Raw genomic sequence first — 18,896 nt, forward strand, 5'->3', positions numbered from 1 at the left:
GGCATCGCGGATGAAATTGAAGAAGCGGGTGGGGGCCCCTAATGATATCTCTCTGGGGGCCCCCAAAATGCATGGGCCCTTAGAATCGTCCTAACTCCCCCAACCTTGACTTGATTTAAACTGCTGGTAGAAAGAGCAGGCTTCAGTTTCATACACAGCATTCCAGGTGCATTACTGCAGGTTTTCAAGCGTCACTAGCTTGTGGTTTCTGGTTCAGCGTCCGTGTAGATCTGCGCTGACCGTTGTTTTCAGAGCACGCTGATTGTGTGTGGCGTCAGAATGACGCAGGCGGTACGACTTAATCTCTGTCCTCATCTTCCTCCGGCTCCAGAGATATGGACTAAAGCTGAGATATTTATGACAGCTCCTCCGAGAGATCTCCTGCTATTCAGAGCTATTTGTTAGACGTGTCAGCTTTGAGAGGTTTGATCTAAGCCGCCGCTTGGTTCCCATAGAAACACTGGCTTTCTCTTTTCTTTCTCTGACTCTGACTTTTTTTTGTCCTGGTGTCTCTGAGTCACTGTCCTCAAAGACCTGACACACTCAAATCCCTCTGTGGTAGACCGCTACCTTCCTTCATGAACATGTAAACTTAAAGATAATGGAGGTGAATCATTAGAAACAATGTGCATTCTGCAAGAATCATAGTCAGATTTGCTTTATGCTATCCTAAAAGTTTTATTCAAAGCAGATTCTTAATAATATATCATATCATATCAAACTTTATTACAGACTTAAAGTCTAATTCAGAAGAAAGAAGTAAAAAAAAAAGAAAATTCATAACGTGTAAAAAAACTAAACAATTTATAAAAAACAGCAATACCAATGTCTCCACTGCTTTGATTGATATCATGTACTGCTGACCTCTATGTTTGACAAACCAACAATAATATTATAATTGTAAGCTTTAATTTTGGACAGGGGCGTTGCTAGACATAAAGCTCTACTGGGGCACCCAGCACCCCCCACCCCCTCAAAAAAAAAATATATATATGTATATATATGTGTATATATATTTATGTGTATATATATTTATGTGTATATATATTTATGTGTATATATATATATATATATATATATATATATATATATATATATATATATATATATATATATATATATATATATATATATATATATATATATATATATATATATATATATATATACATATATATATATATACATATATATATATATATACATATATATATATATATATATATATATATATATATATATATATATATATATATACATATATATATATATATACATATATATATATATATACATATATATATATATATATACATATATATATATATATATACATATATATATATATATATACATATATATATATATATATATATATATATATATATATATATATATATATATATATATATACATATATATATATATACATATATATATATATATACATATATATACATATATACATATATATACATATATATATATATATATTGAACAGTAACTAATGGACCATTATTCCAAAGTGTTACCATATAATAGTGTTGGATAGTGGCTTTTATTTTGAAGCTCCAAAAAGCGCGTGAATTAATTGTTAAAATAATCCATAAGTTGTCAGTGGGTTTGCTTGTATAATGAAGCATATTAATATGTTTTTGTAACAAAATAAAATATATATTTTTTATTATAAACTTCAATCACTGACTTCTGGTGGTGTCTCTTAATACCCATTATGCACGACTGACATATTTAACGTGTATTTAGTGTGCTTATTAAATCCCCATTAGCCACTACCAACATACTGGGTAATCTTTATGTGGTCTAACAAATAAAATGACAAATTTATATAAAATTTTTATATCGAAAAAAGCATACCGATACCAAAAAGTACACTACATATATATATATATATAACTTAAGAATATCAAAAATGTTTAAAAATTATTAAAAAAGACTTTTATTAATACCACCAACAGCATTTAAATGATACTAAAGTTATGCTGATTAGATTTGTTGTCATTTGGTAATTGCTGCAAATCAAACAAAAAATTTTAATGTATTCATGCATAAATTATTACTAATAAACACTACAACATCAGCGCAGACATGTAATGATATTAATTTTGGTTCATGTCTAAACACCATCCTATCCCAATAGATGCATTCATTTAATTTATTTTATTTTATTTTATTTTATTTTATTTTATTTTATTTTATTTCTTTAATTGTAACACTAAAAAACACTAAAATTATTAAAAAATGAATTTTTAATTTAATTTAATTTAATTTAATTTAATTTAATTTAATTTAATTTAATTTAATTTAATTTAATTTAATTTAATTTAATTTAATTTAATTTAATTTAATTTAATTTAATTTAATTTTTATGCATTTATTAGGATGCAACCATATTTAGACATGAAGCAAAAATTATGTCGTTATATGTCAGCACAATGTTAATTAGTAATAATTTATCCATCAGTGCATTTAAGATTTAAATTTGATTGCAGCAATTAGCAAATGACAACAAATCTAATCAGCGTTGTTTTAGCATCATTTAAATTAAATATAAAAAACACTTCAACATTCCTTTAAAAAAAAAAGAATTAGCAGGCAAGAATGAGACAGAAAAAAGTAGCATGTGCACATTTTTATAAGTAATAAGTCAAGAAATGGAAATGATTGCCGTCTTAGTAGTCATCTCTCTGGGTTTGACCTTTCCCTCCTCTTAATATAGCTCTCTTCTCACTTCACTCTCTCATTAACATCCTCTCCTTTTCTTACTTCTTTAATGTTTTTTTATCATTATTTTCTCACAGTCTTGTTTTATTTTTCTCCTCAGTGATCAGTGTCTCTCTGCTCCGTTTCATTTCTTTTACATTTCATTCACACTTTCTTCCACTGCAGGTGAGAAATAAACCTCTTTTCTTTTTGCTTCCTCACACTTTATTCTGTCCCAAAACCGTTTGCTTAATTTCTCACTTCCATGCATTTATTCCCTTTCTCACCCTTTTTGTTTCCTCTTCTCGACTCCCTCTTGAATTTCAGATGTATCCTGCGTCTGATGTTTTCTCAGTCTCTCCCCAGTTAATCTTTTCTCACCTATTTCTGCCACCTTTTTCCACACTTTTCCCTTTTTTTCCTCTTCCACAGGAGTTGACCATCTTCTTTTCTGATTCACACTCACAAATGTGTTTCTAGTTCTTCCACTTGGAGTCAAACCTCATCTTATGTAAAAAATAAAATAAAATAAAAATAATAAGTTCCTGGGAAGCCATTTTCCATTGTTTTTCCTGAACAAAATTTGAGACGATACAGTTGAAGTCAGAATTATTAGCCCCCGTGTACACTATCTGACAAAAGTCTTGTCGCTTATCCAAGTTTTAGGATCAACAAATAATAACTTGACTTCTGGTAGATCATTTGGTATCAGAAGTGGCTTATATGAAAGGCAAAGGCCTCTAGATTACGCTTATTTTACCACAATAAAATATGATCATGCCTTGATTTTGAATGATTTAATTAGGACAGTAAGGTCTGACTTTGCTTAGACAAAAGTCTTGTCACTTAACAGAAATAATGTCCAGTATAGAATATGTCGTCATGCTGCAGTGGAAACAGAATGAATATTGTGTCTGACTCCATCATGAGCTTGGAGGACTGCATCCATACATCTCTGCAATGACTCAAATCACTGATTAATAAAGTCATCTGGAATGGCAAAGAAAGCGTTCTTGCAGGACTCCCAGAGTTCATCAAGATACTTTGGTTTTATCTTCAATGCCTCCTCTTTCATCTTACCCCAGACACGCTCAATAATGTTCATGTCTGGTGACTGGGCTGGCCAATCCTGGAGCACCTTGACCTTCTTTGCTTTCAGGAGCTTTGATGTGGAGGCTGAAGTATGAGAAGGAGCGCTATCCTGCTGAAGAATTTGCCCTCTCCTGTGGTTTGTAATATAATGGGCAGCACAAATGTCTTGATACCTCAGGCTGTTGATGTTGCCATCTGCACTGCAGATCTCTCGCACGCCCTCATACGCCAACCCCCCCCCCCAAAATATTAAAAGGAGGACAAATCATTCTGACTTCAACTGTACATACGTACGCCTGCTCTTTTATTATTTCAGAAAAGCCCATATGTTTTGTCTTGAACCAGAATCAGGTACTCCAGAAAGCCGTGTAATAATCCTGCTGTATATTGTTTGAGTTTGCAATGTTCTTAAGCTAGGACAGACGAAAGCAGCGGAGATTTTAAAAACGAATCGATACGGCTTCTCTCACATCTGACAGGCCATCAATCACATCAATTACATGTCTAACCGAAGACAGCGTGTCAGACAGAATGTATCTGTTATCTCTGTCATACTTAGACAAACACAACACACACACACACACCCAAAACAGATATGAACCATCGATCTCTGCTTTCACCTCAGAAGCGCAATGTTTAGACTATACTGTGTGTGTTTTTGGAAAGGAATTCAGTTTTTTGCTCTTATAAAGAAAGGATCCAAAAAGTTTTTTACAGCATAATGCTAAAGGAGAAACTTGTAAAGTTGTGTGTTGAATGCAGTGATTCTCATCCCAGAGAATTGAACAGGCTCCAGCTGTAATAAACAGGAAGTTGTTGTAGATTAATGTGGACACTAATATAGTTAGTTATCATCATGATTGCTTAAGTTTTGTGTGAATGTTCCCTAATGATGAGAGTGAATAAATAGTTGAAATAATCTACATTTAAAAGAATATAAGGGTCTAAACCATATCTTTGGAATCTCTTTATTTTTTATTTACTTGATGAATCATTCAGACATTGACAGCTAATCCATCATACTTTAACTAGCTGAAACATTTAAGACATTTAAAACAGATCTAAGACCATAATCTAAGGCATGAATAAAAACATTGGGTCCTATCATACACCCGGCGCAATAAGGCTCAAGATGAGTTTGCTCCAATGTGTTGCTATTTTCAGACCAGCGCATCCTAATTTTCCCACTTTCTGCCATGTTGTTTAAATTACAAGTCTATTTGCACCACTTTGTGGACTCATGGGTGTTTCAATCTAGACAAGAGGTGTGTTAATGCACATTGTTGGTGCGTTTCTATTTTGAGGAACTAAAATAGACTGAGCAATAGACCAGCTGAAAACAGGTCTAAAGTCCAGCGCAAAGTGCGTTAGTTATGCGCCTCACCTAAACATTTTTTGGGGGATGGGGGGTTAGTCTATTCATGATAACTTGCTTTTGTATAATGTTATTAATAATATTAGTATTTATTAGTATTATTTATTATATGCATATTTATATTTGTTTTATTAAAAACTAGTTTAGATTTGGATTTGGACCATATGGGGCATATGATGTGTGTTTGGATATAACTCTATTATTGTTCATTTATTCGTTTGCTGGAAATCAGAACTGCATTTAGAAATAGTTTTGAAACAGATCTTTGTGCTTAACAAACGAAATTAATTATGTAGGCTAATGGATATCTGTGTGTACAACACCATTTCCTTATCCATGAAAGAGTGAAAGTAAAGGGTGATTGGAGGAAGCTCATTCTCTCATTCTCGATGTGTAGATGCTCTGTTTACTGTTTTCTCGCTAGTGAAGCGTTCAGTTTTTCCACTTACAAAGTCCGCAACTGACACTTAAAGGGAATGGGAGATGAGACTCTGATTGGTTTATTCTCAAAACACACCCATAACTCATTAAGAGAATAAGCTCAACCCTGTTAGACCATGCGCGGTGGTGCAGAGCGTATTTTTCCATGCTTAAAATAGCAAAAGGGGACGCCCTTAATGCTTTTGCGCCCTGCGCTTTAGACTTTGCGCCTAGATTGTTAAAATAGAACCCATATGTCACCGTCTTCAAAAAAGTAATAGCTAGAAATTATTATTTGTAGTCATAATCTATGATGTTGACCAACACAGGCTGCATCACTCCCCACTGACATCATTCCATGCTGCAGAATCTTACACCACTCGTGAGATTTAATACCTGCTTAGCATCCATTAATCGCCTTCTTTTGTCCATTGTGACTAAAACTGATTACTGCTATCGCAGGCATTGCCTGTAAAAACATAAGTGGAATGAAAATGACAAAAATATAGGCATTCTCTTAATCTTGCTTTATCTAAACAATTTTAAATAACACTATTTTATTGACAAAATAAATATATATTTTTTTTAATTTGATTGTAAATCTGAAAACTGAATTGTAAAATTTTCGCTGTTGCAGTTGTACACCGCAAAAAAATTTTTAATAAAATAATAATGCTGTTTTTGTCTTGTTTCTAGTCCAAATGAGTTTTACCTTGAAACAATGTAAATAAGCTTATTTCAAAGCCCAAACAAGATTATTTTGCTTACCTCACTGGTAGATTATTTACCATATTTTAAGGAATTATCTTAATTTAAAATGTCAATACATTTTTACTTGTAGAAAATGTTTCTTTATTTAAGATTTTTTTTATATTTTCAAACTAGAAACAAACATGGAAACTGTTAATAAGAAAAATCATTTTTACAGTGTACTGTTAAAGCACCAGACATGAAATACAAAATCTGAACATTGTCCTTAGGTGTGGAAAGCATGCAGTATACAGTATACAGCATACAGTATACAGTAAGATGAATAATTGACTCCAGGCCATTGGATTATAAACAATAATGCACAGCTGATGTGTAACACCCACTTCACATTATTTACTATAATAAATCCTGTCATCAGTTATTAATATTAATGATGTTATTAGTCACTCAGAAATGACGCTTGCGGTTTGATCAAATTACTTATTAAAAACTAGCTAAAACAACGAAATTCTTGAGGGTTGCTTTGGGACTTAATTGCTGTATGTTCAATCCACTTAAATTTGTAAAATCCAGTAAGTAACTTAATTTCTTCATGTTGTCTTAGCACAAATCGATTGTGTGGAACCCAACATTTTCTACAGTGTGCATAAAAAAATGATGTTTGTTGTTTGATCAAGCTAATTATTTAAAAAGAACTGTAAAAACACAATTCTTGACATTTTTGGGACAACTTAATTCTTTTATGTTCACTCTACCTAAATTTGTAAACATAACTCAATTCCTTCATGTTGTCCAAACACAAATCGAATGTGTGGAAGCCAGCATTTTTTACAGTGAGTACATGCAACTGGCCCCAGCTCATGTGTCCCTGCACCCCTTTCCAGCCCCGTCTGCGCCCCCACAAGAGGTGCACCTGATCAGCCTGAGCTCCAGCAGCATCAAGGTGAGTTGGGTGGCTCCTCCGGCCGCCAGCCGCCATGGCAGCATCGTCCGCTACTCTCTAGCCTATCAGGCAGTATCCGGCGAGGACCAGGAGCGCCACGAGGTCACGGACATCCCTGCCGATGTGTCCAGCTACTTGCTGGAGGGTTTGGAGAAATGGACCGAGTACACGGTGTGGGTCAAAGCGCACACAGATGTGGGTCCCGGGCCAGAAAGCGGCAGCACCCGCATCAGAACCAAAGAGGATGGTAATTCTCTGCTCTCGGATGCTCAAGATCTGCTCTTCTAACCAGCACTAACTCTGGGTTTCCTGACTGATGCCTTCATCTACAGTTCTCACACTTTCTTCTTTCCCGCTGGAGCTGTTTTGTTGATAACGTGCAGCTTTTGTACACCACGCTGGAGAGCTGCAGCTGGTCTTTATAGTGGAGTGAAAGTTCAGGACTGAGCTCAGGCTTTGTTTCGTGAGTCAGCTTTTAATGTGCGATGAAAAGACTCAATAGAGGAGAAAGTGGGCGAATGGAGAGTTAGGGTGGGGTTCACGTGGCTCATACAGATGCTCCCACACAGAAACATGCACCTTTTTTAGAGAGCGTTCCTATAGCTGTAGCTATAAAAAGGTATTGCTATTACTGTTGCACATAGTTCAGATTAAAAAAAACCTGCAGACTTACACAACCAAGTCTCTGATACTCATCATGGCTGCGGTTTTGGGATTAAAATGTAGTCATTGTCATTTGATCAAATTATTAATAATTTTTTTTGTTTCTTATGATGAATTTTTAGCTGAATCATTACTGCAGTCTTCAGTGTCACGTGAGCCTTCGGAAATGTGAACTTGGACCACAAACGAAAAGAAAAGTTCATTTTAAATGTAATATATTACAATCTTAAGCCTTAAGTTTAACATGTAAAAAAGCAAAAATAACATGAAAGGGATAAAAGGGATAGTTCCCCAAAATAAAAATAAAAAACAATGATGTCATTTTATTTACTCTCTCTCTGTTGAACATGAAAGAAGATAAAGTTAAAACCTGTAACCATTGACTTCCATGATAGGATTAAAAAAACAAAAATGTTCAACCCAGGCTCATTCTGAGAATGTAGTCCCGGGGACGTTTCTGGAGACCGTACGTATTTTTGCAGTTTTTGTTTTCGCGAATCCGCGAGAGGCCGCTGTGCGCACTTTTTCCCGCGCCGTTCTCGCGTAAACCCGCTAGAGGCCGCTGTCGAACGACCTTCCGCCTGTCTGCCTGGATGACAGAATGATTGACCGTGCGACGGGCCAATCGGCTGACCCACCCTCCTCCGTCCCTAAACCCAACCAACGACGATTCACAAAAGCTGTCCAGAAAAAGAAAAGCCCTCGTCTAATTTTTACCACGTTTTCACATTCTCACCCTGTGACGAACTTGTTCGCTTCATTTTTTGGATTTTGTTTTTGTTTTCTTACCTGATTTCTTGAACCGCTCTTCCCCAGACTCGAACCTGGTCGTCGTCGTCGTGGTCAGCCCCTCTCTGCGCCTCAAGTCCGCCAGAGTACACGAAGAGCTAACCGGACAAACTGGTTGCAGCGGGAAAGCCCTCCACACGGAGGCGAGCGGCCGGCTGGCCGGCCGGCAAGTGCCGAAAGGAACGGCGTCACACCGCCCCGCAGCATTCGCTTAAAAAAATGAAATGCAGCCATACGTACCCCCGGCTACGTATTTCGCGGTCTCCAGAAACGTCCACGGGACTACGTTCTCAGAATGAGCCTGGGTTGAAAATGTTTCTTTTGCGTTCAACACTCATAACTCATAAAGGTTTGAAACAATTAAAGGGTGAGTAAATGATAAATGAGTTTATTTTTGGGTGAACTATCTCTTTAAAAAGTAAATTAATAACACATTTGAATACTTTTGTTTTAAAAGAGACTCAGGATTGTTCAATATTTCCTTTTAAAAGTAACTATGAAAACCTGTCATGAAGGTCAGTTTTTAGATATGCGTAGAGGTATACGGTATCTGAAAGCTGAGTAAATAAACTCGCCATTAATGTATGATTTGTTAGGATAGGACAATATTTGGCAGAGATACAGCTATTAGAAAATCTGGAATTTGCGGGTTTAAAATATCTGAAATATCTTAAAATGAAGAAAATCACCTTTACATTTTCCAAAATAAGTTCTTGCATACTTTAAAGCGAAAATTAAGTTGATGTACTTGCCCTATAAACCTTTTTTTGCTCCTTAAAATTTTTTTGTTGAATCAAATTAATTTTTCTAGTCATCTTAACTTCAATCAATCAATCAGTCAGTCAGTCAATTAGTCAATCAATCAGTCAATCAATCAATCGGTCAGTCAGTCAATTAATTAATCAATCAGTCAATCAAATCGGTCAGTCAGTCAATTAGTCAATCAATCAGTCAATCAATTGGTCAGTTAGTCAATTAGTCAATCAATCAATCAATCAATCAATCAATCAATCAATCAATCAATCAATCAGTCAATCAATTAATCAATCAATCAATCAATCAGTCAGTCAGTCAGTCAATTAGTCAATCAATCAGTAAATCAATCGGTCAGTCAGTCAATTAGTCAATCAATCAGTCAATCAATTGGTCAGTTAGTCAATCAGTCAGTCAATTAGTCAATCAATCAGTCAATCAATCAATCAATCAATTAATCAATCAATCAATCAATCAATCAATCAATCAATCAATCCGTCAGTCAATTAGTCAATCAATCAGTAAATCAATCGGTCAGTCAGTCAATTAGTCAATCAATCAGTCAATCAATTGGTCAGTTAGTCAATCAGTCAGTCAATTAGTCAATCAATCAATCAGTCAATCAATCAATCAATCAATCAAACTTAAACTTAAACTTTGTATAACTTCAATTTTAGCTGAAACCTGATTAACTTATTAAATTAAGTTACAGCAACATAAAAATATTTGTCTTTAATTTTACAGGTGTACATGGTCATTTTTAAATGATTTTTGGCCTAAAATAAAACTTTTAACTGTAATACTCTGTATTTTGGGCTTTTCCCATAAACATACTCATGTAACACACAGGATAAGGCTGGTTTTGTGGTCCAGGCTCACAAATCATTTTAAAATAAAGCTTCAAATGTCATATTTGAATATGCTTTCTAAATAAAATATGAACAAATCATTTTAATATCATAATATAAAGCTTCAAATGTCATATTTGAATATGCTTTCTAAATAAAATACAAATTCAGGGCGGCAGGGTGGCTCAGCGGTTAGCATCATCTTACAGCTAGAAGGTTGCTGGTTCGAGTCCCGACTGGCTCAGTTGGCATTTCTGTGTGGAGTTTGCATGTTCTCCCCGTGTTGGTGTGGGATTCCTCCGGATTCTCCGGTTTCCTCCACAGTCCAAACACATGCACTATAGGGGAATTGGATGAACTAAATTGGCTATAGTGTATGAGTGTGTGTGTGAATATGAGATGCATGGGTGTTTCCCAGTACTGGGTTGCAGCTGGAAGGGCATCCGCTGTGTAAAACATATGCTGGAATAGTTGTCAGTTCATTCCGCTGTGGCAACCTCTGATAAATAAGGAACTAAGCCGAAGAAAAATGAATGAATGAATGAATGAATAAAATATAAATTCATTTTAAAACATTTTACCAATCGCAAAGTTTTGGATGTTAGTGTACATTAAATGTGGCACTGAAGTTATTTAGAGATACGATTATATTTGGGCCAGTGAGTAACCACTTAGCAGCCACCCTGAGCACCACAGTAATGCCCAAAACACCCAAGCAGCCTTAGTGAGTTCTGCATGAGCAGTCGCCACTCACTTTTTCTCTTTTTTTCGTCATGAAATGTACAAATTGAGTTACATCACACTGTGAGTAGCGTATGACTGCCCATCTTGAGGCTTGTTTAATGCTGCACACTTCTGTCTCCGCTGGGCTCAGCTGTTTGATTGACAGGCGTGTGCCGGAAGTACACGTCCCTCGCCTGTTAAACCTGTCAATCCAACAGCACACTCTCTTTCTGATATCCCATCTCATCTCCACTCTTTCTGTATTCCTCTTTTTCCTTGAGGCAATGTTTTTTTTTTTTTTTTTGCTTTTCGAGTGGTTGCTGCCAGTTCTGCTTGCAGTGGTGCTTAAAAAACAGTTTCTCTCCTCTTTGCTTTAAGCATGTGCTGTAATATTCTGCTTGATTTTAACTCGACACATGCAAGACTGGTCAAATCAGTCATTTTTTAACAGATTTTTCTTGATTTCTCTAATATTTACTCTGCTTTGATAAGGTGGCACAGCATAACTAGTCATGCCAATTAATATTTCAACCCCACATATTAATACCATTACTACATATCTTAATTTTGTAACAAAAGTGGCTTTTATAAATGATTATTTTTAAAATGAAATTTTTGGAGTTTGTTTGTTTGTTTGTTTGTTTGCTTGTTTGTTTGCTTGTTTGTTTTATTCTGTCGCCACGTCTTTACTGTTCAAAATTTTGGTTGCAAAAATATTTTTGAAAGAAATTAATACTTTTATTTAGCAAGTATGCAATAAATTGTATAAATATTGTTTATATTTAAAATGTTATTTCCCCCCAAAAAAATTCTGCTTATTAAATATGATTGATTTTCCCTGGAAAATACACAGTTTCCACCAAAACATAAATAAATAAATAAATAAATAAATAAATAAATAAATAAAAAAAAAATAAATATATAAATGAAAACAACTAAATAAATAAATAAAAATATAAATAAATAGATCAGTTATAATAATAATAATAATAATAATAATAATAATAATAATAATAATAATAATAATAATAAATACACAAAATAATAAATACAGTTTCCACAAAAAATAAACAAATATATAAATAAAAATAAATAAATATAAATAAATAAATCAGTAATAATATTAATAATTGTTATTATTATTATTATTATTATTATTATTATTATTATTATTATTATTATTATTATTATTATTATTATATTTTTAATCTGTTTATTAAAGCTTTACAAATATAGCAAAATAAATGTTCAGGAGTGTAGGAACAAATATTGTACCGTTCCCCCATAAACTAAAAGAAATTACAGTTAAGCACAAAAAAAAAAAAAAATATATATATATATATATATATATATATATATATATATATATATATATATATATATATATATATATATATATATATATATATATATATATATATATATATTAAAATAAATAAATAATAAAAACAATAATAATAATAAAAACACAAAATAATAACTGCACAGTTTCCACCAAAAAAAATAAAAATAAATCAGTAATAATAATAACAAATACACATAATAATAAATACACAGTTTCCACCAAAAATAAATATATAAATAAAAATAATTAAATGAAAATAATAATTAAAAAAAATTATAATAATTTTGCTCTGTTTGTTAATTGTTTACAAAATAGCAGGATAAATTTATAGGAGAGTAAAAACAAATATAATAAAACAATTTAAAATAAAGAAAGAAAGAAAGAAAGAAAGAAAGAAAGAAAGAAAGAAAGAAAGAAAGAAAGAAAGAAAGAAAGAAAGAAAGAAAGAAAGACACTAAAGACTGAAGTATTGATGCTAAAAATATGAATGAAAACATGGACAAAACAATATCCATGACAATTTTTTACATGCTTAAAATAAATTAATAACTACACAAGCAATCAGAACAACCTTTCTGATTCCAAATAATAATGTTATGTAATCACATCTGTTCTAAAAATACTCTGAACAAGTAAAAGAATAGGTTGCTAAAATAGCCCTTTACTAGTGTTTTATTTTTCCTGATTTAAAAACACAAAAGTCCTTCAACCAAAAGACAGAAACAGAGACGAGGATTTTTTTAAGTAGCAGTGCTCATCTTCTGGCTAACAATAAATCAGAGTTTTCAACATGAATGTAAAGTAGTTGTCACGCTCGGTGCTCTGGTGTTTCAACACTGACTAACAAGAGTGTTCTGGATGGTTGTTATTTAAAAACAAGTGGTTGGTGTTCGGTGTTGTAATTTATAGTCGCTTTCTAGATATGACTCTGGATCCATATAGATCTAATATCACACTCTCTAGATATGACTAATGTCAGCAAAGCAAACTTCATGCATTTGTTTGCATAAGCTCACCTCATGTGACCCCATATTGCATTTAAATATAGAAAGCAACAGAACTCTCAACTAAAGATGTAAGTAGGCTTCGGGTTCTGTCTTAAAGTTGGAAACTGGTGAACTTTTATATATGCTATTCCGTTTCATTTCAGCTTGTTTTGGCGGGTTATTAATCAGGCCAAACTGAGATAAATCAAGCTATTGAGTTTTCTCTTGCATATTCTAGGGAGAATAATGCGCTGTGGAGCCTGATAAGACTTTAACGCCACTGACAGAAAGTGGAAGAAAAAAAACAGACTGCAGGTGCAGCCATTGATAAATTAGCTCTGCTTTTATCTTTAAACTTTTCCATCGCTTCTTCTTACCATTCCGCCCATTCAGAGAAGCTCCCTGACATCCATATTCATCAAGCAGAAATGTTAGGTCCAGACCGTTCGTTAGCGAATCACAAACTGAACAGAGCTCTTTTTATATTTATTAATGTTCGGTTTGAGTCTTATGTTAGGTATATCTTTATATATTTAAAGGAACACTTCTCTTTTTATTGTTATTTTATTGAAATAGGCTCATTTTATAACTCTCCTAAAGTTAAACAGTTGAGTTTTACTATTCAGATGATCTCTGGGTCTGGCGGGAGCACTTTTAGCTTAGCTTAGCATAACTCATTGAATCAGATTAGACCATTAGCATCTCGCTCAAAAAAAAAATTATAAAGTAATTTTAATAATTTTCCTGTTTAAAGCTTTATTCTTGATTACATTGTGTAATATTAATGAAATATATTTTTTAAATTATATTTTCTTGGCACCTGCTTCAGCCATGGTACGGCAACAATGTTTTTTGTTTATTACGCCAGAATGAGAGTATAGTTCCTACACATATCGGCCTAAAGGAACAACTTTTCATTTTTAGTTAGTCCTAGTACACAATGTAAATACAGAAAGGTCAAGTTTTAAATTGTAAAACGATCAAAACCCCTTTCTTTTTTTTTTTTTTTTTTGAGCGAGATGCTAATGGTCTAATCCGATTCAATGACTTATGCTAAGCTAAGCTAAAAGTGCTCCTGCCAGGCCCAGATATCTTCTGAATGGATTCAAAACTTGTAAAAATCAACTATTTAACTTTAGGAAACGTGTAAAAATGAGCATATACATAAAAGTAGTGTTCCTTTAATGCAAGAGTTTGAATGCAGCAGAGGAGCAGAGCTGTATTTCTCATTAGAAGCTCATAGACATGCATTACCTCATTAAACCAGGCCCGTGTTGCTCTGTGTGCTGCATTTTAGCAGGTTTTGATTAGATGCTGTGTAAGATGCATGAAGCATCTCTCTGTAGACACGCTCACACACACACGTCCTGCATGCGTATGTGCTGAGAGCTCTTATGAGCCACACTGCTGTCTCAGGTGAGGTTGGATCTTTATCATATTATGGATCCGCCATCACACGTGTAATTTCCCTGTGATATTACTTTCATGCCTTGAGCTCAGTGTAATGTGCAGGAGTGGAGAGATGTGTCTGTGAGCAGGAGCACACTGACATATTTTTTTAAATGACTGTAATTTGTTACAGCCAAAATTAGTAGTTTTTTCCAGACCGTGGCAAAATTTATATTTCAAAAGACCCTGTTAAGTATGAGTTTTAAGCATTTAAACTTAACTGTCAACCTAACTGTTGCATTTTAACCTAACTAAACTTAACGACTTAGTTGTCAACTTAGCTTAGTTAGCTTGGCTTATTTAAACTTAACTTAACTGTCAACTTAGCTTAGCTTAATTAAACTTAACTGTAAACTTAACTGTTGCATTTTACCTTAACTAAACTTAACTTGATTTAACCTAACTGTCAACCTAACTTATCTTATCTTAAATTTATTTAACTTAACTGTCAACTTAACTTAGCTTAGCTTAATTTAACTAAACTGTCAGCTTAACTGTTGCATTTTACCTTAACTAAACTTAACTTGATTTAACCTAACTATCAACCTATCTTATCTTATCTTATCTTATCTTATCTTATCTTATCTTATCTTATCTTATCTTATCTTATCTTATCTTATCTTATCTTATCTTATCTTATCATCTTAACTGTCAACTTAGCTTAGCTTAATTTAACTTAACTGTTGCATTTTAACTTAACTAAATTTAACCTGACTTAACTGTCAACCTACCATTCCAACTTAACCTAACTGTCAACTTAACTGTTGCATTTTAACTTAATTTAACAGTTCTGTTTAACTTAACGGTTCCATTTTAACTTAACAGTTCCATTTTAACTTAACTTATCCTAACTGTCAACTTAACTGGCAACTTAACTGTTGATTTTTAACTTAACAATTCCATTTTAACTTTACGTAACTGTCAACTTAAAAGTTTAATTTAACTTAACAGATCCATTTTATCTCAACCTGTCAACATAACTGTCAACCTAGCTGTTGCATTTTAGCTTAACTGAACTTAACTTAACCGAACTTAACAGTTCCATTTTAACTTAACGTAACTGTCAACTTAACTGTTTAATTTTAACTTAACAGATCCATTTTATCTTAACCTGTCAACATAACTGTCAACTTAGCTGTTGCATTTTAGCTTAACTGAACTTAACTTAACCGAACTTAACGATTCCATTTTAACTTAACGTAACTGTCAACTTAACTGTTTCATTTTAACTTAACAGATCCATTTTATCTTAACCTGTCAACATAACTGTCAACTTAGCTGTTGCATTTTAGCTTAACTGAACTTAACTTAACCGAACTTAACGATTCCATTTTAACTTAACGTAACTGTCAACTTAACTGTTTCATTTTAACTTAACAGATCCATTTTATCTTAACCTGTCAACATAACTGTCAACTTAGCTGTTGCATTTTAGCTTAACTTAACTTAACCGAACTTAACAGTTCCATTTTAACTTAACGTAACTGTCATCTTAACTGTTGCATTTTAACGTAACTTAATTGCTTTTTACAGTGTACATACTATACACACACCCACAATTGTATACATAGTTTGTGTATACAGTGATATCCAATAGCCGTAATGTATTTTATATAGTAAAAACTGCTTATTATATGGTCTGCCCCACCCCTACCCCTAAACCCAATCATTTTTATGGATTTTGAATTATAAAGACACAATAGAGTACAACTATAACTACACACACACACTACTGTATCAAAGGAAACTGAACAAGCTTGTCCTGAAAGTTGATGTGGATGTTTGAAACAGCAGAGTCCTGTTTATCTGTTTTCAGCCATTGACGTTTCTCCCCATTCTGAAGGTCAAGGCTGAATTCCAGCACATTTATACAGTTAAATGGCTCCAATTAAGCGCAGCGTGTTTTTGCTGACGTTCAGCTTCATAGATCTCTTGCCCTCTGAGCTGTTTCTTCTGGGATGGTTCTGGATCTGGTTATTAATCTCTTAATTCTGCGCTTTTTAACCTTCACTCCTTTCTTCCCTCCCTTCGCTGCCTCCTCTATTGACTATCAATTGACTGTCATTAACACTGCTGAACTCATGCTCATGGTGGATTTGTATGCTGCCCAAACTCCAGGGGGAGCTGAGCTGTTCATCCACCAGACGTGTGTGAGCGTTTTTATGGGTTTGGTCAAGTCTGTCTCACAGGCTCCTCCATCCAACACATGTGTACTGGTGAAATACATGCTGAAAGAATAGATTCCTTAAACAGGTAGTCGTCATTATTTTTCACCCTCATGTCATTTCAATCATTAGTTGTTATTATGCAGTGGAAGTTTATGGTGAAAAATATGATACAGCTTAACTTGATATAAAGGCTATTATTATATTAGTCTTGATTATTTCGTAGCCCCTACATATGATTTTATGACGCATGTTTTTGATATTGTGCTAAATATATGCGAGTGATACGTAAAATAAATTTATTATCTGTAAGCAAAAATATTATTGGATTAATTTTTACGAGAAAATACACTTTAAAACTGAATTTACCTATACAACATATTTCAATTATGTATTTATATTTAAATATTCGGAATTTATTTTATTTTAAACAAATACATTTTTCTTTAAAAGAAAGTCAACTGAAAATAGGTGAAGCTATAAAACAAAATTACTTTTGATACTTGAAATTAAGTAAACCATAAAAAAACAAAAATGTCAAATTATTAGCAGCAACAAAATAAAAATAAAATTAATTAAAATAATAATAATAACATTAATAATAATAATTATATATATATATATATATATGCACACACACACACACACAGTTGAAGTCAGAATTATTGATTATATATATATGCACACACACACACACAGTTGAAGTCAGAATTATTCATTATTAGCCCCCTTTGATTTTTAAGTATTTCCCAAATTATGTTTAACAGAGCCAGGAAATTTTCACAGTACGTCTGATAATATTTTTTCTTCTGGAGAAAGTCTTATTTGTTTTATTTCGGCTAGAATTTAAAGATAAAATTTGTGAAGCTTCACAAACTAATTTCGAGAGGAGCACGTGATATGATTGATCGCAGCTGGTCTCTCATCTGTAATCATTAGTAAGCATCAGATAAATCCAAACTTACTATAAGTAGCCTGTCTAAAACTACTCCCTTATCTTCGTTTTCTAAAGAAACCCCCCATCCACCCCATCTCCCCCTTTTTCTCCTTTATCAGGGGGAGCTCTTGAGAACTACCTGATCTCGTACCCCCTTACATGCTCATTGACTAGGCGGGAGCCCGGGGCTCAATTATCTCTGAGCTCAGGGTTCTCTCCTGGGACAGCATGTCAAACCTGCTATTATTATCAAGCAATATCTAAGCGTGAACTCGTGAAGCACAATTTGGGTACTAAATAATACACCTTATAGACTAATAAATGCCTTTAAGGTAGTAATATGCACCATTTATGAGTAAGTCTGGTAAAAGCAAAGCATTGTGAAATAGCACTGCCCTACTGACAGCTTTTGTGTCATTTTTCTATTTCAGTAGTCATTCAGGAATAAATAACATTGGTTTGGAGCAACATGAGGGTCTAACATAACAAAACAACATTAATTTGTGTAGACTGTGTATTGGCTTTTTTTTTAAAAGTGAATATAAATTGAATTATGGAGTGTAGATAGAAGTGTGTTGGCTATAGCCTGTGAGCAGGTTTGTACCGGTGTGTATGTGTGTGTGTTTGTGAGTTATGTGTGTGTGCTGAAGCAGTAAGTGGTTTTTCTCTTCTCTCTCAGTGCCTGGTGCTCCTCCACGCAGGGTTGAGGTGGACAACATCAACTCCACTGCACTGCGTGTGTCCTGGAAGCCTCCTCTGCAGCAGAAACAGCACGGCCACATCCGCGGATATCAGGTGGTTTACTCACGCCTGGAGAATGGAGAGCCACGTGGACAGCCCATCATACTGGACGTGGCGCTGCCAGAGGCACAGGTACACTTAACAAATACAAAACTGTAAATCAAAATACACAGTTATGTAACACACTCAACATTGGCTCATTCTGAAAACGTAGCCCCATATATGTTTCTGGAGA

At 33.7% G+C, this 18,896-nt stretch overlaps 1 protein-coding gene across 5 annotated transcripts in view; it reads left to right on the forward strand.

The window, feature by feature from the left end:
• The window catches only part of ptprfa (protein tyrosine phosphatase receptor type Fa), a 444,470-nt gene that overhangs the window by 315,036 nt on the left and 110,538 nt on the right, over window positions 1-18,896 (forward strand). For 3 of the 5 annotated variants that reach the window (XM_056459356.1, XM_056459357.1, XM_056459358.1), the window contains 2 exons: window positions 7,204-7,509; window positions 18,600-18,793. In XM_056459356.1, coding sequence (XP_056315331.1) covers window positions 7,204-7,509; window positions 18,600-18,793 — 500 coding nt within the window. The remainder of the gene's footprint in view (window positions 1-7,203; window positions 7,510-18,599; window positions 18,794-18,896) is intronic. The other 2 variants (XM_056459359.1, XM_056459360.1) reach the window with 1 other exon arrangement.

Source organism: Danio aesculapii, chromosome 6 (genome assembly GCF_903798145.1).
Source record: "Danio aesculapii chromosome 6, fDanAes4.1, whole genome shotgun sequence".
NCBI lineage: Eukaryota > Metazoa > Chordata > Actinopteri > Cypriniformes > Danionidae > Danio > Danio aesculapii.